This window comes from Mustelus asterias, chromosome 6 (genome assembly GCF_964213995.1).
Source record: "Mustelus asterias chromosome 6, sMusAst1.hap1.1, whole genome shotgun sequence".
Classification (NCBI taxonomy): domain Eukaryota; kingdom Metazoa; phylum Chordata; class Chondrichthyes; order Carcharhiniformes; family Triakidae; genus Mustelus; species Mustelus asterias.
The window spans coordinates 130,910,645-130,931,130 of record NC_135806.1 but is presented as its reverse complement, the minus strand read 5'-3'; the positions used below and the strand labels follow the sequence as shown (position 1 = coordinate 130,931,130).

The following is a 20,486-nucleotide window of genomic DNA, read 5'->3' as shown; positions in this document are numbered from 1 at the left end:
GCGTCACAGAATGGATAATGATTTTTTGAGGACGTACCTAAAACGGCAAAGCAAACAATTAATACAGAAAACCGTGCCTGGATCACAACAGTCATTCAACTTCATTATAATTAATTTTACCTGAAAAACCTTGAGCTGTTAGGGTTCTTCTCTAAATACATATTTCGTTTAGAGTTACATGGTTCAAAAATTGAATAAATATTTCACATTTCATTTCCTGAGTTAACAAATAAATTTATTCCATATTGTAATGTTCAAATAAAACCCTGCATGTTAGGGTCACCCTCTCCCTTCTCCTTTCTGGAACAGCTGTTCTTATTTTTGCCAATAGAAATCACAGTTAATTGAAATATTTAGAAAAATGTTATGCTCTGTTAAAGTGTAACTGTTGCCTGGGAGAATAGAAAGCAACATTCCAGGAATAAGATTTAAAATCTTAAATTTCAAGTTGGCCATGAAGCAATGGCCATGACTAATACACCGGTCATGTCTAATCCCTGTTTCCAATTGATCAACGTTAAGGAATGAGAGGTGGAGTGAAAGGGGCTGTGCGAATGTGCCTTCGTATGCTTCAGCATACATAGAATCATAGAATCCCTACAGTGCAGGAGGAGGCCATTCGGGCTCATCGAGTCTGCACCTACCACAATCCCACCCAGGCCCTATTCCCTTCACCCTCATTCACTCTGCTAATCTCTCTGACACGAGGGGCTATTTACCGTAGCCAATCAACTTAACCCTCACATCTTTGGACTGTGGGAGGAAACCGGAGCACCCGGAGGAAACCCACGCAGACGCGGAGAACTCGCAAACTCCACACAGACAGTTACCCGAGGCTGGAATTGAACCTGGGTCCCTGGCGTTGTGAGGCAGCAGTGCTAACCACTGTGCCACTGTGCCGACCCCAAATAAGACATTCGGAGATGTGAGGACAGATCACCAAAACCTTGGTCAAAGAGGTAGAGCTGAATTCTACAGTGCTTCCCGCCGATGAGATCTTATGATTCTGCTGATGGTGACCCCCCCAAACCACCCCACACCCCCCACTCCCCCATGGTGGGTTGCCTGGTGGCTGTGAGTGCAAGCTAAGCAAAACGCTTAGCTTGCACCGGAGGAACTGGAAGATTCCACTAGCGGCCAACGGTGAGCTGCTGGAAAACACTGCGTGAGGGGGATAGGGGGGAGAGGGATGGGGGAGGGGAATGGGGGAGGAAGGGGGAGAGGATAGATGTGCGGGCTGGGGGAAGGGGATGGGGAAGAGGGGAGGCAGAAAGGAGGAGGGGGCTGGGGGACAGTGTAAGGGAGGGGGGGATCGGGAGGATGGGAGAGGAGGGGGAGGGAATGTGGGAAGAGGGAGTAGGGGAGGGGATGGGGCGGAGCAATGGGAGAGGGTGAATAGGAGAGGGCGTAGATAATCCCACCCGGCATGTTTTAAGGAGTGTGTTAAAGGAGGAAATCAAGATAGAGAGGTTTACAGAAGAGGGGCCTAGTGGCTTACTCCTGCACGGTGGCACAGTGGCTAGCACTGCTGCCTTACAGTGCCAGGGACCCGGGTTCGATTCCCGGCTTGGGTCACTGTTTGTGTGGAGTTTGCACTTTCTCCCCATGTCTGTATGGGTTTCTTCCAGGTGCTCCGGTTTCCTCCCACAGTCCAAAGATGTGCGGATTAGATTGATTGGTCATGCTAAATTATCCATTAGTGTTCAGGGGATTAGCAGGGTAAATATGTGGGATTGTGGGGTGGGACCTGGGTGGGATTGTTGTCGGTGCAGGCTCAATGGGTCGAATGGTCGCCTCCTGTACTGTTGAGGTGCTATGATTCTATGAAATTCCAGAGCTTTGCGGCTGGAAGAGATTAAAGAGAGAGGGAGAAGCGAGGGGTTTGAAAACAAGGGTGAGAATATTAAAGGAGGATTTAGAACCCTCGCTCCCTTAATAATAAGAAAAGAATTGAGAAGTGGAATTGGTCAATAGCCCCTTTGCAATCCTCTGACTGTGAATCGAGTCAATGCTTGTGGCTCATTGAAGCCACAGCGACCAGTGTCAATTCTCCAGATATCTCTCCGTCCAATCCGCTTCCTAATCCCCTTCCTGGCTCACATGATCAGACAGATAGAGTCATAGACGCTTACAGCATGGAAACAGGCCCTTCGGCCCAACTTGTCCATGCCGCCCTTTTTTAAAAAAAAAACCCCAAGCTAATCCCAATTGCCAGCATTTGGCCCATATCCCTCTATACCCATCGGACCCATGTAACTATCTAAATGCTTTTTAAAAGATAAAATTGTACCCGCCTTTACTACTACCTCTGGCAGCTTGTTCCAGACACTCACCACCCTCTGTGTGAAAAAATTGCCCCTCTGGACACTTTTGTATCTCTCCCCTCTCACCTTAAACCTATGCTCTCTAGTTTTAGACTCCCCTACCTTTGGGAAAAGATATTGACTATCTATCTTGTCTATGCCCCTCATTATTTTATAGACCTCTATCAGATCACCCGTCAGCTTTCTACGCTCCAGAGAAAAAAATCCCAGTCCATTCAGCCTCTCCTTATAACTCAAATCCATCAAGTCCCAGTAGCATCCTAGTAAATCTTTTCTGCACTCTTTCCAGTTTAATAATATCCTTTCTATAATAGGGTGACCAGAATTGCACACAGTATTCCACGTGTGGCCTTACCAATGTCTTGTACAACTTCAACAAGATGTCCCAACTCCTGTATTCAATGTTCTGACCGATGAAACCAAGCATTAATAACTTTTCTGGCTGCAGTAGTACTGACAACAGGCACAACCTCCGTGAGCAGACAGATGGATGAATTAGGAGCCAGGTCCCTCGAGCCTGCTCCACCATTCAGGTAGATTGTGGCTGATCTAATTTTAAAGGTAATGGTAGAAAACATCTGGCTTGGTGAGTACTTGTAGTTTGCTGCATCAAAATGGAAGAAAGCACTCAACACCTTCCTCCATTTTGTCAACATGTTAGCAGAATACGTGACGCCACAACCAGTATGTAACCGGATCCTTACTTGGGTCTGATTAAAAACAACCATGGAAGTTTACATAGCACCTTTAGAGTTGTCAAACCACCCATTGAGTTTTTAAGAGTTTATTTATCAGTGTCACAAGTACAGTGTCACACTGTAATGAAGTTACTGTGACAATCCCCTAGTCAGGGTGGTGCAGTGGTTAGCACTGCTGCTCTACAGCGCTAGGGGGCCTGGGTTCGATTCCCGGCTTGGATCACTGTCTGTGCGGAGTCTGCACGTTCTCCCTGTGTCTGCCTCCAGGTGCTCCGGTTTCCTCCCACAGTCTGAAAGACGTGCTGGTTAGGTTCATTGGCCATGCTAAATTCTCTCTCAGTGTAATCGAACAAGTGCCAGAGTGTGACGACTTGGGGATTTTCACAGTAATTTTGTTGCAGTGTTTATGTAAGCCTACTTGTGACTAATAAATAAACTTTAACTTCTAGTCGCCACACTCCGGCACCTGTTTGAAGGATTTAGCACGGCCAATGCACCTAACCAGAACATCTTTCGGACTGTGGGAGGGAACCGGAGCACCCAGAGGAAACCCATGCAGAGACGGGGAGAACGTGCGGACTCCACACAGACAGTGACCCAGGAATCGGATGCAGGTCCCTGGCGCTGTGAGGCAGCAGCGCTAACCACTGTGCCACCGTGCCGCCGCTATGCACTGTATAGGAGCTTTATGAAACAGAATATGACATAGAGTCACCTGAGGAGATATTAGGTCAGAAAGCTTGGTCAGAGAGATGGATGTTAAGGAGTGTCTTAAAGGAGAAGCAAGATGTAGAGAGGCAGAAAGATTTATGAAGAGAATTCCACAGCTTAACGCCGAGACAACTGGAAGCGCCCCTAATCCTTGAAAATTTATGACACAGAACAAGGCCATTTGGCTGATCATGTCCATGCCAGCTAAAGGCAATAAATTAGGCAGCAGGATAATAATGGAGGGATAGAAGCTGGGAATATGTAAGAGGCCAGAATTATTGTACTCAATCATATCCTTCCTAGCTGCATTTCATATTTTTAAATATGAGGAGAGGCAATGGCCTCGTGGTACAATTACTACACTATTAATCCAGAAACTCAACTAATGTTCTGAGAAACCTGGGTTCAAATCCCGCCACGGCAGCTGGTGGAATTTGAATGCAATAAATATCTGGAATTAAGAATCTACCAGGAAACCACTGTCGATTGTCAGAAAAACCCATGTGGTTCGCTAATGTCCTTTAGGGAAGAAAATCTGCCGTCTTTACCTGGTCTGACCTATATGTGACTCCAGAGCCACAGCAATGTGTTTGACTCTTAACTGCCCTCTGAAATGGCCATGCAAGCCACTCAGTCCAAGGGCAACTAGGGATGGGCAATAAATGCTGGCCAGCCAGCGACGCCCATGTCCCATGAATGATTAAAAAAATGTATCCTTTCACAGGATGTGGCCATCGCTGGCTCGGCTGCCTGTCCCTATTTGCCCTAAGAAGGTGGTGGTGTGCCGCCGCCTTGAACTGCTGCAGCCCACCTGGTTCAGGTACACTCACAATGATGTTGGAAAGGGAATTCCGTGATTTTGACCCAGTGACATTGAAGGAATGGTGATATATTTCCAAGGCAGGATGGTGAGTGACTTGGGAGGGGAACTTGCAGGTGGTCGTGCTCTCAGGTATCTGCTGCCCTTGTCCATCTGGATGGTAGCAGCCATCAATTTGGAAGGTGCTATTGGTGGAATCTTGGTGAGTTCCCGCAGTGCATCTTGTAGAGGGTACACACTGCTGTTACTGTGCATTAGTGGTGGAGGAGGTGAATGTTTGAGGTGGTGCATGGGATGCCAATCAGGCGGGGCTGCTTTTGCTTGTCCTGGATGGTGTTGAGCTTCTTGAGTGTTATTGGAGCTGCACCCATCCAGGCAAATGGAGAGTATCCAGTCACACTCCTGACTTGTGCCTTGCAGATGGTGGACAGGCTTTGAGGAGTCAGGAGGTGAGTTATTCTCCACAGAATTTCCAGCCTCTGACATGCTCTTGTAGCCACAGTATTTATATGGCTAGTCCAGTTTCTGATCAATGATAACCTCCAGGATGTTGACAATGGATAACAAAGAACAAAGAACAGTAGTGCACAGGAACAGGCCCTTCTGTCCACCAAATCTGTGTCGACACAGATGTCTCTCTAATCTAATACTTCCTTGCTTCTACGTGGTCCATATCCCTCTATTCCCTTCCTATTTATGTATCTATCCAGATGCCTCTTGAACGTTGTTACAGAATCTGCTTCCACCACCTCCTCCGGCAGCGCATTCCAGACATTTACCACTCTCTGTGTGAAAAACCTGCCCTTACATCTCTTTTAAACATTCCCCCTCTCACTTTCAACCTATGCCCTGAGTAATTGACCCTTCGACCCTGGGAAAAAGACTCTGACTATCCACTCTCTCCAAGCTTGTCATAATCTTGTAAACCTCTATCAGGTTCCCCCCTCATCCTCTGACACTCCAATGAAAACAATCTAAGTTTGTTCAACATTTCTTCACAGTCCATATCCTCCAAACGAGGCAACATCCTGATAAATCTCTTCTGCACCCTTTCCAATGCATTAGCATCCTTCCGGTAGCGTGGCAACCAGAGTTTTACACAATACTCCAAATGCAGCCTATGATAAATCAATGATGTCTGAAATGTCTTTCCTCTGGAGAGGATGGAATATAAGGAATTGAAGGGGTAGAACCATCAGATGACAAAGACCATATTATTAAATGATCGGAGTGAAACCGGCAGCCAAGTAGCACACAGCAAGATCCCACAAGCAGTAACGTGACAAATGACCAGGTAATGCTGTTGGTTGAGAATTGAAGATGAACCAGGGACCCGAGGAGAACTCTCCCAGTCTTCATCTAAATGGTGGCTGTAGTGGGAACTTTTACATCCGAGAGGGCGCCAGGGTGGTACAGTTGCTGCCTCACAGCGCCAGGGATCCGTGTTCGATTCCCGGCTTGGGTTACTGTCTGTGGGGGAGTCTGCACGTTCTCCCCATGTCTGTGTGGGTTGCCTCCAGGTGCTCCGGTTTCCACAGTCCAAAAGACGTGCTAGTTAGGTGCATTGGCCGTGCGAAATTCTCCCTCAGTGTACCCAAACAGGTGCTGGAGTGTGGCGACTGGGGGATTTTCACAGTAACTTCATTGCCTTGATAATGTAAGCCTACTTGTGACAATAAATAATAAATAAATAAATTCAGATGAGAAATGGCAAACAGAACGGCAGATCATCGACACAATGAGGAGAGTAGTGAACGTGTCGAAACATCAGATTAAGCATTGAGATAGAGCGAAAGACAAAATATTGAGTAACATGGAGATGAAACGCTATGGACGGAAGTTTCCCTTCCCGCCTGCCATGGGAATTGTATTGGGCAGGAAGGGAAAATTCCCCCTCATAGAGTTTCACCCCTGCTCTAACGCGACATGGGGGCCTGAGGATTTTAACTATTTGGACGGTTAGAATTTGACACAATCGTGTGTCCAATTTTAACCTGAGCTCTTACATTGGGCTTACCCTGGGCAACACGGTGGCACAGTGGTTAGCACTGCTGCCTCACAGTGCCAGGGACCTGGGTTCAATTCTGGCCTTGGGTCACTGTCTGTGTGGAGTTTTTATGTTCTCCCCATGTCTACATGAGTTTATTTATTAGTCATAAGCAGGTTTACATTCACACTGCAATGAAGTCACTATGACAATCCCCTAGTCGCCTCACTCCGCTGCCTGTTCGGGTACACTGAGGGAGAATTTTAGCATGGCCAATTCACCTAATCTGCCTAATCTGCACATTTTTGGACTGTGAGGGGAAAGTGGAGCACCTGGAGGAAATCCACGCCAACACGGGGAGAATGTGCAAACTCCACACAGACAGTGACCCAAGCCGGGAATCGAACCCAGGTACCTGGAGCTGTGAGAACATAAGAACTAGGAGCAGGAGTAGGCCATCTGGCCCTTCGAGCCTGCTCCGCCATTCAATAAGATCATGGCTGACCTTTTTGTGGACTCAGCTCCACTTACCTCCACTTACCTCCACTTACCTCCACTTAGCTCCACTTAGGAAATAGCTGAGGAACTTAATAAGTACTTTGCGTCAGTCTTCACAGTAGAAGACATGAGTAATATCCCAACAATTCAGGAAAGTCAGGGGGCAGAGTTGAATATGGTTGCCATCACAAAGGAGAAAGTGCTAGAGAAACTAAAAGGTCTGAAAATTGATAAATCTCCGGGCCCAGATGGGCTACATCCTAGAGTTCTAAAGGAGATAGCTGAAGAAATAGTGGAGGCGTTAGTTATGATCTTTCAAAAGTCACTGGAGTCAGGGAAAGTCCCAGAGGATTGGAAAATCGCTGTTGTAACCCCACTGTTCAAGAAGGGAACAAGAAAAAAGATGGAAAATTATAGGCCAATTAGCCTAACCTCAGTTGTTGGCAAAATTCTAGAATCCATCGTTAAGGATGAGATTTCTAAATTCTTGGAAGTGCAGGGTCGGATTAAGACAAGTCAGCATGGATTTAGTAAGGGGAGGTCGTGCCTGACAAACCTGTTAGAGTTCTTTGAAGAGATAACAAATAGGTTAGACCAAGGAGAGCCAATGGATGTTATCTATCTTGACTTCCAAAAGGCCTTTGACAAGGTGCCTCACAGGAGACTGCTGAGTAAAATAAGGGCCCATGGTATTCGAGGCAAGGTACTAACATGGATTGACGATTGGCTGTCAGACAGAAGGCAGAGAGTTGGGATAAAAGGTTCTTTCTCAGAATGGCAACCGGTGACAAGTGGTGTCCCGCAGGGTTCAGTGTTGGGGCCACAGCTGTTCTCTTTATATATTAACGATCTAGATGACGGGACTGGGAGCATTCTGGCCAAGTTTGCCGATGATACAAAGATAGGTGGAGGGGCAGGTAGTATTGAGGAGGTGGGGAGGCTGCAGAAAGATTTAGACAGTTTAGGAGAGTGGTCCAAGAAGTGGCTGATGAAATTCAACGTGGGCAAGTGCGAGGTCGTACACTTTGGAAAAAAGAATAGAGGCATGGACTATTTTCTAAACGGTGACAAAATTCATAATGCTAAAGTGCAAAGGGACTTGGGAGTCCTAGTCCAGGATTCTCTAAAGGTAAACTTGCAGGTTGAGTCCGTAATTAAGAAAGCAAATGTAATGTTGTCATTTATCTCAAGAGGCTTGGAATACAAAAGCAGGGATGTACTTCTGAGGCTTTATAAAGCACTGGTTAGGCCCCATTTGGAGTACTGTGAGCAATTTTGGGCCCCACACCTCAGGAAGGACATACTGGCACTGGAGCGGGTCCAGCGGAGATTCACACGGATGATCCCAGGAATGGTAGGCCTGACATACGATGAACGTCTGAGGATCGTGGGATTATATTCATTGGAGTTTAGGAGGTTGAGGGGAGATCTGATAGAAACTTACAAGATAATGAACGGCTTAGATAGGATGGACGTAGGGAAGTTGTTTCCATTAACAGGGGAGACTAGGACGCGGGGGCACAGCCTTAGAATAAAAGGGAGTCACTTTAGAACAGAGATGAGGAGAAATTTCTTCAGCCAGAGAGTGGTGGGTCTGTGGAATTCATTGCCACAGAGGGCTGTGGAGGCCGAGACGTTGAGCGTCTTCAAGACAGAAATTGATAAATTCTTGATTTCTCGAGGAATTAAGGGCTATGGGGAGAGAGCGGGTAAATGGAGTTGAAATCAACCATGATTGAATGGTGGAGTGGACTCGATGGGCCGAATGGCCTTACTTCCGCTCCTATGTCTTATGGTCTTATGGTCTTACCTACCCGCTCACCATAACTCTTAATTCCTTTACTGTTCAAAGATTTATCTATCCTTGCCTTAAATGGGCTGAAAAATGGCAAATGGAATTTAACGCAGACAAGTGTGAGATATTGCACTTTGGAAGGACAAACCAAAGAAGAACGTACAGGGTAAATGGTAGGACTCTGAAGAGTGCAGTTGAACAGAGGGATCTGGGAATACAGGTACAGAATTCCCTAAAAGTGACGTCACAGGTGGATAGGGTCGTAAAGAGTGCCTTTGGTACATTGGCCTTTATAAATCGGAGTATCGAGTATAAAAGTTGGAGTGTTACATTGGTGAGGCCAAATTTGGAGTATTGTGTACAGTTTTGGTCACCTAGTTACAGGAAGGATGTAAATAAGATTGAAAGAGTGCAGAGAAGGTTCATAAGGATGTTGCTGGGACTTGAGAAGCTGAGTTACAGAGAGAGATTGAATAGGTTGGGACTTTATTCCCTGGAGCGTAGAAGATTGAGGGGAGATTTGATAGAGGTGTATAAGATTTTGATGGGTATAGATAGAGTGAATGCAAGCAGGCTTTTTCCGCTGAGGCTAGGGGAGCAAAAAACCAGAGGGCATGGGTTAAGGGTGAAAGGAGAAAAGTTTAAAGGGAATATTAGGGGGGGCTTCTTCACGCAGAGAGTGGTGGGAGTGTGGAATGAGCTGCCGGATAAAGTGGTAAATGCGGGGTCAGTTTTAACATTTAAGAAAAACTTGGACGGGTTCATGGATGAGAGGGATGTGGAGGGATATGGTCCAAGTGCAGGTCCGTGGGACTAGGCATAAAATGGTTCGGCACAGACAAGAAGGGCCAAAAGGCCTGTTTCTGAGCTGTAATTTTCTATGGTTCTATGGTTCTAAAAACATTCAATGAGGTAGCCTCAACTGCTTCACTGGGCAGGAAATTCCACAGATTCACAACCCTTTGTGTGAAGAAGTTCCTCCTCAACTCAGTCCTAAATCTGCTTCCTCTTTATTTTGAGGCAGTGCCCCCTAGTTCTAATTTCACCCACCAGTGTAAACAACTTCCCTGCTTCTATCTTATCTATTTCCTTCATAACCTTATATGTTTCTAAAAGATCTCCCCTCATTCTTCTGAATTCCAATGAGTATAGCCCCAGTCTACTCAGTCTCGCCTCATAAGCCAACCCTCTCAACTCCGGAATCAACCTCGTGACTCTCCTCTGCACCCCCTCCAGTGCCAGTATATCCTTTCTCAAGTAAGGAGACCAAAACTGTACACAGTACTCCAGGTGTGGCCTCACCAGCACCTTATACAGCTGCAACATAACCTTGCTGTTTTTAAACTCCATCCCTCTAGCAATGAAGGACAAAATTCCATTTGCCTTCTTAATTACCTGCTGCACCTGCAAACCAACTCTTTGAGATTCCTGCACAAGGACACCCAGGTCCCTCTGCACAGCAGCATGCTGTAATTTTTTTCCATTTAAATAATAGTCCATTTTGCTGTTATTCCTACCAAAATGGATGACCTCACATTTACCAACATTGTACTCCATCTGCCAGACTCTCGCCCACTCACTTAGCCTATCTATATCCCTTTACAGATTTTCAGCGTCCTCTGCACACTTTGCTCTGCCACCCATCTTAGTGTCATCTGCGAATTTTGACACACTACACTTGGTCCCCAACTCCAAATCATCTATGTAAATTGTAAACAATTGTGGTCCCAACACTGATCCCTGAGGCACACCACTAGTCACTGATCGCCAACCAGAAAAACACCCATTTACTCCCACTCTTTGCTTTCTGTTAGTTAACCAATCCTCTATCCATGCTAATACATTACCCGTAATACTGTGCACCTTTATCTTTTGTAGCAGTCTTTGGTGTGGCACCTTGTCAAATGCCTTCTGGAAATCCAGATACACCACATCCACAGGTTCCCCATTGTCCACTGCACATGTAATGTTCTCAAAGAATTCCACTAAATTAGTCAAACATGACCTTCCCTTCATGAACCCATGCTGCGACTTACCAATGGGACATCTTATCCAGATGTCTCGCTATTTTTTCCTTGATGATAGATTCAAGCATTTTCCCTACTACAGAAGTTAAGCTAACCGGCCTATAGTTACTTCCCTTTTGTCTACCTCCTTTTTTAAACAGTGGCGTCACATTTGCTGTTTTCCAATCTGCGGGAACCACCCCAGAGTCCAGCAAAGTTTGGTAAATTACCACTAGTGCATTTGCTATTTCTCCCGCCATCTCTTTTAGTACCCTGGGATGCATTCCATCAGGACCAGGAGACTTGTCAACCTTTAGCCCCATTAGCTTGCCCAACGCTACCTCTTGCGTGATAACGATAGTTTCTAGGTTCTCTCCTGCCATAGCCTTCCTGTCATCAATTTTTGGCATGTTATTTGTGTCTTCCACTGTGAAGACCGACACAAAATACCTGTTCAATGCCTCAGCCATTTTCTCATTTCCAGTTATTACATCCCCTTTCTCACCCTCTGAAGGACCAATGTTTACTTTAGCCACTCTTTTTCGTTTTATATATTTGTAGAAACTTTTGCTGTCTGTTTTTGTATTCTGAGCTAGTTTACTCTCATAATCCATCTTACTTTTCTTTATAGCTTTTATCGTGGCTTTCTGCTGACCTTTAAAGATTTCCCAATCCTCTAGGTTCCCACTAATCTTTGCCACTTTGTATGCATTTTCTTTCAATTTGATACCCTCCTTTATTTCCTTAGATATCCATGGCTGATTATCTCTTTTTCTACAGTCCTTCCGTATCACTGGTATATACTTTTGCTGAGCACTGTGAAAGATCGCTTTGAAAGTCCTCCACTGTTCCTCAATTGTCCCACCATAAAGTTTTTGCTCCCAGTCTACCTTAGCCAACTCCTCCCTCATCCCTTTGTAGTCTCCTTTGTTTAAGCACAAGACACTGATATTGGATTTTACCTTCTCACGCTCCATCTATATTTTAAATTAAACCATACTGTGATCGTTTCTTCCGAGAGGAACCCTAACTGTAAGATCATTAATTATTCCCATCTCATTACACAGGACCAGATCTAGGATAGCTTGCTCCCTTGTTAGTTCCATTACATACTGTTCAAGGAAGCTATCGGGGATACATTCTATGAACTCCTCCTCAAGGCTGCCTTGACCGACCTGGTTTGACCAATTGATATGTAGATTAAAATCCCCCATGATAATTGCTGTACCATTTTTACATGCTTCAGTTGTTTCTTTGTTTATTGCCCACCCCACCATGATGTCATTATTTAATGGCCTATAGACTACCCCTATCAGTGACCTTTTCTCCTTACTATTTCTAATTCCCACCCAAATGGATTCAACTTTTTTTTCCATAAAGTCTATATCATCTCTCATTACCGCCCTGATATCATCCTTAAATATTAGAGCTACACCACTTCCCTTACCTTCCTGTCGGTCCCTCCGAACAGTTTGATACCCCTAGATATTCAACTCCCAGTTGTGACCATCCTGCAACCATGTCTCTGTAATGGCCGCCAAATCATACTCGTTCGCAATGATTTGTGTTGTCAACTCATTTACCTTGTTTCGAATGCTACGAGCATTCAGATAAAGTGCCCTTATGCTAGTTTTTGTACCTTCTTTTTGAATTCTAACACTTCCATTAATAACATCTCCTGAGTTCTTCCTTTTAACTTTTTTCCTGATTTTTGATGTAGTTGGAACCTTCCCCCCACATTTTGTCCTTGCTCCCTCCTTCTCGGACTCCTTACATAGATTCCCACCCCACTGGCATATTAGTGCATATTAGTTTAAATCCTGGACCACAATATCTTCACCTTCAACAACCAGTTCTTCATCTAGACACACGGAACAGCCATGGGGACAAAATTCACACCTCAATATGCCAACATCTTCATGCACAGGTTTGAACAAGACTTCTTCACCGCACAGGACCTTCAACCGATGCTATACACTAGATACATCGATGACATTTTCTTCCTTTGGAGTCATGGTGAGCAATCACTGAAACAACTATATGATGACATCAACAAGTTCCATCCCACCATCAGACTCACCATGGACTACTCTCCGGAATCGGTTGCATTCTTGGACACACGCATCTCCATTAAGGACGGTCACCTCAGCACCTCACTGTACTGCAAGCCCACGGATAACCTCATGATGCTCCACTTCTCCAGCTTCCACCCGAAACACGTAAAAGAAGTCATCCCCTACGGACAAGCCCTCCGAATACACAGGACCTGCTCGGATGAGGAGGATCGCAACAGACACCTCCAGACGCTGAAAGATGCCCTCATAAGAACAGGATATGGCGCTCGACTCATCGATCAACAGTTCCGACGCGCCACAGCGAAAAACCGCACCGACCTCCTCAGAAGACAAACACAGGACACGGTGGACAGAGTACCCTTCGTCGTCCAGTACTTCCCCGGAGCGCAGAAGCTACGGCATCTCCTCCGGAGCCTTCAACACGTCATTGATGAAGACGAACATCTCGCCAAGGCCATCCCCACACCCCCACTTCTTGCCTTCAAACAACCACGCAACCTCAAACAGACCATTGTCCGCAGCAAACTCCCCAGCCTTCAGGAGAACAGTGACCACAACACCACACAACCCTGCCACAGCAACCTCTGCAAGATGTGCCGGATCATCGACACGGATGCCATCATCTCACGTGAGAACACCATCTACCAGGTACACGGTACATACTCTTGCAACTCGGCCAACGTTGTCTACCTGATACGCTGCAGGAAAGGATGTCCCGAGGCATGGTACATTGGGGAAACCATGCAGACACTATGACAACGGATGAATGAACACCGCTCGACAATCACCAGGCAAGACTGTTCTCTTCCTGTGGGGGAGCACTTCAGCAGTCACGGGCATTCAGCCTTGGATCTTCAGGTAAGCGTTCTCCAAGGCGGCCTTCACGACACACGACAGCGCAGAGTCGCTGAGCAGAAACTGATAGCCAAGTTCCGCACACATGAGGACGGCCTCAACCGGGATGTTGGATTTATGTCACATTATCAGTAACCCCCACAGCTTTCCCCCTGATCTTGCAGAATCTCACTAGCTGTTCTGTCTGGAGACAATACACATCTCTTTAACCTGTGTTTAATGTTCCCTCCATCCACATTATCTGTACCTTTAAGACCTGGCTGGCTGTAGAGATTTGCATTCTAATTAGTATTCTGTAACTTGATTTCTGTGTCTCTGTGCACTGTTGGAGAACAAATATCCACTCCATCTGACGAAGGGGCAGCGCTCCGAAAGCTTATGGCATTTGCTACCAAATAAACCTGTTGGACTTTAACCTGGTGTTGTGAGACTTCTTACTGATATTAGTTTAAACCCTCCCCAACCGCTCTAGCAAACACTCCCCCTAGGACATCAGTCCCAGTCCTGCCCAGGTGTAACCCATCCAATTTGTACAGGTCCCACCTCCCCCAGAACTGGTCCCAATGCCCCAGGAATCTGAAACCCTCCCCCGACACCATCAGGGGGAGGGGGAGGCAGCAATTCTAACCGCTGTGCCACCCTCCGGGTGCTCTGGTTTCCACAGTCCAAAGATGTGCGGGTTAGGTTGATTGGCCATGCTAAATTGACGCTAGCGTCAGGGGGATTAGCAGGGTAAATATGTGGGGTTATGGGAGTAGGGTCTGGGTGGGATTGTTGTCAGAGCAGACTCGATGGGCCGAATAACCTCCTTCTGCACTGTAGGGCTTCTATGAAAGTAACTATAAATGCTGGAGATCTGGAACTCCAACCAAGGACTCAGAATGGATAGTGTCCGCAATTCATTTTCCCATGATTTTCAAAAATAACAAACATTATCATAATCTCAGTGCTATGAATAACAGCGTTATTCTGTGACATTTACATATCAGGAGGTTTACTGGAGAAATGAAAATCATTTTCACAGAAAGCAAAACAGTCCGCATGATGGAAATCTGAAATAAAAACAGAAAATGTTAGAAATACTCAGTGGACCAGGCAGCATCTGCAGAGAGAGAGAGAGAAAAGAACAGAGTTAACCTTTGAGATCTTCGATCAGGACTGGAAAAGTAACTGATGTGAGAGGTTTTGAGTAAGTGAAGTGGTGGGGGAATGGTTGTGAGGGGGTGTTGTGGGGTGGAGGATGGGAAGAAGGTCAAACGGGAAGGTCTGTGAAAGGATGGAGGACAGGCGAGGTGAAATGGCAAAAATGTGTCCAGGTCTAAGGAGTGGGAATGGGACAAATAAGGAAACAAAAGATGTGACTGGATGAGGTGTGACTGGCAGGATGGCTGCCATCTGAACACATGGAAACTAGAAGCAGGAATAGGCCATTCGGCCCTTCGAGCCTGCTCCGCCATTCATTATGATCATGGCTGAATCATTGGATTCAATATCCTGATCCCCCCTCCCCCCATATCCCTTGATCCCTTTCGCTCCAAGAGCAATATCTAATTTCTTCTTGAAATCAGACAACATTAATTGCTAGTCAAACAACGTTAGCTCGTTAAGTTTAAAGTTTATTTATTAGTGTCGCAAGTTAGACAAAGTGAATGAGAAACCAGAAAAAGAACCAAGCTGGCAAAGAAATACGGAGGAAACTCAGGACAAAGGTTAGGGTCTAAAAGTGTTCATCTCATTTGATTTGATTTGATTTGATTTATTATTGTCACATGTATTAGTATACAGTGAAAAGTATTGTTTCTTGTGCGCTATACAGACAAAGCATACCGTTCATAGAGAGGGAAAGGAGAGGGTGCAGAATGTAGTGTTACAGTCATAGCTAGGGTGTAGAAAAAGATCAACTTAATGCGAGGTAGGTCCATTCAAAAGTCAGCAGGGAAGAAGCTGTTCTTGAGTCGGTTGATACGTGACCTCAGACTTTTGTATCTTTTTCCTGACAGCAGAAAGTTGAAGAGAGAATGTCCGGGGTGCGTGGGGTCCTTAGTTATGCTGGCTGCCTTGCCGAAGCAGCGGGAAGTGTAGACAGAGCGCAAAGTTGAGAGGTGAGGTGCTGTCCCTCAAGCTTGCATTGAGTTATGCTGGAACAAAGAGGCAGGCCAAGGACAGAAAGGTCAGAGTGGAAGCATGATAGAGAATTCAAGTGACAGATGACTTGGAGCTTGAGATCACTTGTGAGGTGTTCTCAAAGCGATCACCCAGTCTGCTCTTGGTCTCCCCTTGGTAGAGGAGGTCACACTGTGAGCAGCAAACACAGCATACTAGATTGAAAGAAGGACAGATAAATTGCTATTTCACCTGGAATGGAGCATTTGGGTTGGTTGGTCTGCTTCCATTTTGTTTAGTGTTCCTCTGCTGTTTTATTCTTTCTTCTCTCGTTTCTTAGTTCCTTTAATCTATGTTTGGATAGAAGTGACATGGTGGCACAATGGTTAGCACTGCTGCCTCACAGCACCAGGGACCCAGGTTCGATTCCCGGCTTGCGTCACTGTCTGTGTGGAGTTTGCATGGTGTCTGTGTGGATTTCCTCCGGGTGCTCCAGTTTCCTCCCACAGTCCAAAGATGTGCAGGTTAGGTGGATTGGCCATGATAAATTGACCCTTAGTGTCAGGGGGACTAGCTGGGGTAAATACATGGAGTTATGGGGATAGGGCCTGGGTGGGATTGTGGTCAGTGCAGACTTGATGGGCCGAATAGCCTCCTTCTGCCCTGTAGGATTCTATGATTCTAAGCTATGCTGCCATTCACACCTCTTCTACCACATCTGCAATTTCTTTACTCATTCCATTACTACTTTTTTGGCATTTGTACAATTAAACCCTCTGCCATTTAATTTCTCCTGCTCGCCCCCACCATTCAAATACCTTGTTTTCCTTCTTCTTTCCCCCCAACAACCACCCGTCCCCCACCCCCAACCCTGCACCTCCCACGATCTTCATTTGCTCAAACATTTCTAACTTTTCCAATGAAAGGTCAGAGACTTGAAATACTGGGCTGCAGTTTCCCTCGGGGGCAGAAAACTGAGGTAAGGATTGTTTCCGGATGCTGAAGCTGCCCCCTACCCAACCCCCTCCCCTGCCCCCCTCCTCCCGCCTTGCTGAGGGGAAAACAGGCACTCATTATGATTTTCATGGGGTTAATTGGCTTGCAGATAGATTTATCATCTAACTAAGGATGGTGGCTCAGCTTTTGAGAGGAGCTCTTGCAGCTTGCTAGGAGCAGCAGATTGTAATGTCAGCTCAGAGAGAGAAAACAGAAGGCCAAATCTACAGGGCGGCCTGTGGACGCTCCTGCACCCAGGCAAGTGGAGAAGGCCTTTAGGCCTGCCTGCATTAATATCCCTCCATCCTTCCCTCCCCCCACCCCACCCACCCAGAGGCCTGCCTCTAGGAGGCCACCACAAAGCATTTAAAATGGCCGCCAGCAGCTGTGGGTGTCAACCTGGAGGCCACCTGGAAGGTCTCAATTGGCCTCCTTTAATTTGCCTTAATGTACCTGACTGGTTAGGAAGTCTTTCTGCAACCGCCCCCCCCCCCCCCCCCCCAACCCTTCCCCCGCCAACCCCACCCACATCACTTCTTTGCGAAAGTGGGCCCGAAGGTAACAGGGTAATCTCTCTGGACCTCAGCTCAGGTCAAATATCCAACCTTTTAACTCTGTTTCTCTCCACTGATGCTTCCTGACTTGCTGAATATTTTCAGCATTTTCTATTTTGAATTCAAATCAATTGATGGGCATTGAGGGAAAAATCTCCACGAGGGTAATGATAGAATCCTGGAACCATGGAATCCCTACAGCGCAGAAGGAGGCCATTCAGTCCATCGAGCCTGCACCAACAACAATCTCACCCAGGCCCTCTTCCCATAACCCCACATATTTACCCTGCTAATCCCCCTGACACTAAGGGGCAATTTAGCATGGCCAATCAACCGAATCAACCTAACCTGCACATCCTGCAGTCCAAAGATGTGCAGGTTAGGTTGATTGGCCAAGCTAAAAAAAATTTACCTGTTAGTGTCCTGAGATGCGTAGGTTAGAGGGATTAGTGGGTAGATATGGGGGTAGGGCCTGGGTGGGATTGTGGTCAGTGCAGACTCGATGGGCCGAATGGCCTCTTTCTGTACTGTAGGGTTTCTATGATTCTATGATCTTTGGAGCGTGAGAGGAAACCAGAGCACCCGGAGGAAACCCACGCAGACATGGGAAGAATGCACAAATTCCACACAGGCAGTGACCCGAGCTGGAATTGAAACCGGGTCCCTGACGCTGTGAGGCAGCAGTGCTAACCTTTGCTATCCTTTCACTAATCTTGTGCCACCGTGCTGCCCGTCTGGAGCTGTAATCATATTGAAGTGTCATCGTAATAAACACTGCATTCTAACTGTAATAGTGTACAGTAGGAAGTCTCACAACACCAGGTTAAAGTCCAACAGGTTCATTTGGTAGCACAAGCTTTCAGAGCGCTGCTCCTTCATCAGGTGAGTGGAGGATTGGGTTCACACACAGGGCATACATAGACAGAGGCTCAATTGCAAGATAATGGTTGGAATGCGAGTCTTTACAGGTAATCAAGTCTTCGCAGGTATAGACAGTGCGAGTGGAGAGAGGGATAATCACAGGTCAAAGAGGTGTGAATTATCTCAAGTCAGGACAGTTAGTTAGTAGGATTTTGCAAACCCAGGCCAAATGGTGGGGGTTCCCACATCATGTCACAGTGTATTACAGGAGGCTGGTATCTGATCCACTGCTACACTTAGATTCGAGAAGAAAATACAAGTTTAGGGGGTGAATTTAACTGCCCCACCGAGCACGGAATCGGAGGGGGCAGAGGGTGGTCCATGGAAAGGTCCGTTGACCTCGGGTGGGATTTTCCGGTTTTGGGGTGAGCACGGCTGGAAAATCCCTTGAAGTTTTAAAAAACATTATTTCATGGGACGTGAGGATTGAAGGCAAGACCAGGATTTATTGCTCAGCCCTAATTGCCACTGAGAAAGTGATGGTGAACTGCTTTCTTGAACTGCTGCAGCCCATCTTGGTGTAGGTGCACCCACAGTGCCGTCCATCAATTCTATTGAGATGTCAGTGAGGATGTCCAGCAGAATGTGTCACATTGCCACAATGGGAGATAGTGGAGTAAGCCCGTTGGTAAAAACAATGTGATGGAGAGGGCCTTCCTTACTCAGCAGCAGCCAAGCTAAGACTTGGTGCTTGTTGAAAGTTCTGGTGATGAGACATTCCGTCAGGTGACTCTGACAGCCTGCTCAGGGAACCATCCGATATGATCCACCATCTCCTTTTCCTGCAGGGCCTCTAGGATATAATGTGCAGACCAGTGCTTGATGAATCTGTGGTCAAAGGTGTTCATCTGCATAAGTTAATTCCACGAGGGTCAGGTGGTACGGCACGGTCCAACTGCCCAGAACGTTCCGCGGTAGCGTGGCCAGACCCATCCTTCGCAAAACACGCCCAGAGTCTAACCCCATCCACACATTGCCCTTGAGGTGACTGTGATGGGGAAGAGACCATTGTCCACCTCCTTGTGCCCCTAAGGACCCAAAGATATGCAGGTTAGGGGGATTAGTGGGGTAAATACATGGGGTTATGTTCAGGAGAGCACCCGAGCACCTCTGAATTTTACTGTCGTTCTCTGTTTAATAATCTTCCTGCCAAAGTGAACAGCTTCACTTATTCTGACATTGTGCTCCAAGAGGTAACTCCTATAACCCCCCCCCTCTGAAATGGCCGCTCAGTTGTATTCAAGAAGGCAGCTAACATGGGCAATTAGCGATGGGCAATAATTGTTGGCCTTGCCACTGATATGAATTAACTTTTAAAAATGCTTCCACAGAGGCCAACATCCGCTTCCTTGAGGACCCTGGATACCTTTTCCCTCCCTTCATCTAGAATGGCAGTCGGAAAAAATCCAGATGTAAATGTGCTTGTGCATCCTTCCTCCATGTTGGGGAATTAGTCAACCAATTAGCCCCTTAAACTAAGGTGACATGTGACCAGATTTATCGGCCCTTATCTCAGAGGTGTGACCAATTGAATTGGATGGTCATTTTTCAGTTCATTTTGAGGGTTAATCAAGAGAGAAGGAAGAAATATATTGATTTATATGTGCCTTTATTTTTGTTATTAAAACTGCTCCCAACTGCCACCTGCTGGCCAATGTTCAGAACTCCATGTAGGCAAAACCTTTTTCCTAATCTGCATATGTACATTGAAGGATACTCATGGGTGCCTTAAGTTTCAGTTTATTTATTAATGTCACAAGTAGGCTTACACTAACACTGTAATTAAGTTATTGTGGAAACCCCCTAGTTGCCCCACCCTGGCACCTGTTCGATTTTTGACTTGATTTGATTTGATTTATTATTGTCACATGTATTAGTATCCAGCGAAAAGTATTGTTTCTTGTGCACTATACAGCCAAAGCACGACGTTCATAGAGAAAGAAAGGAGAAGGTGTAGAATGTAGTGTTACAGTCATAGCTAGGGTGTAGAGAAAGATCAACTTAATGCGAGGTAGGTTCGTTCAAAAGTCTGATGGCAACAGGGAAGAAGTTGCTCTTGACTCAGTTGGTATGTGACCTCAGACTTTTGTATCTTTCTCCCGACGGAAGAAAGTGGAAGAGAAAATGTCCGGGGTGCGTGGGG

General features: G+C 46.3%; 2 protein-coding genes across 2 annotated transcripts in view; both read right to left on the bottom strand.

Annotated features, from left to right (window-relative positions):
* The window catches only part of LOC144494687 (uncharacterized), a 42,605-nt gene extending 23,414 nt beyond the window's left edge, over window positions 1-19,191 (bottom strand). Inside the window, exons 1-2 of the mRNA XM_078213888.1 lie at window positions 19,081-19,191; window positions 14,768-14,821 (exon numbers count right to left, since the gene is read on the bottom strand). Of these exons, the coding sequence (XP_078070014.1) occupies window positions 14,768-14,821; window positions 19,081-19,191 (165 nt within the window). The remainder of the gene's footprint in view (window positions 1-14,767; window positions 14,822-19,080) is intronic.
* hand2 (heart and neural crest derivatives expressed 2) overlaps window positions 1-20,486 on the bottom strand; it is a 71,259-nt gene that overhangs the window by 1,064 nt on the left and 49,709 nt on the right. The gene's annotated exons all lie outside the window — the stretch shown is intronic.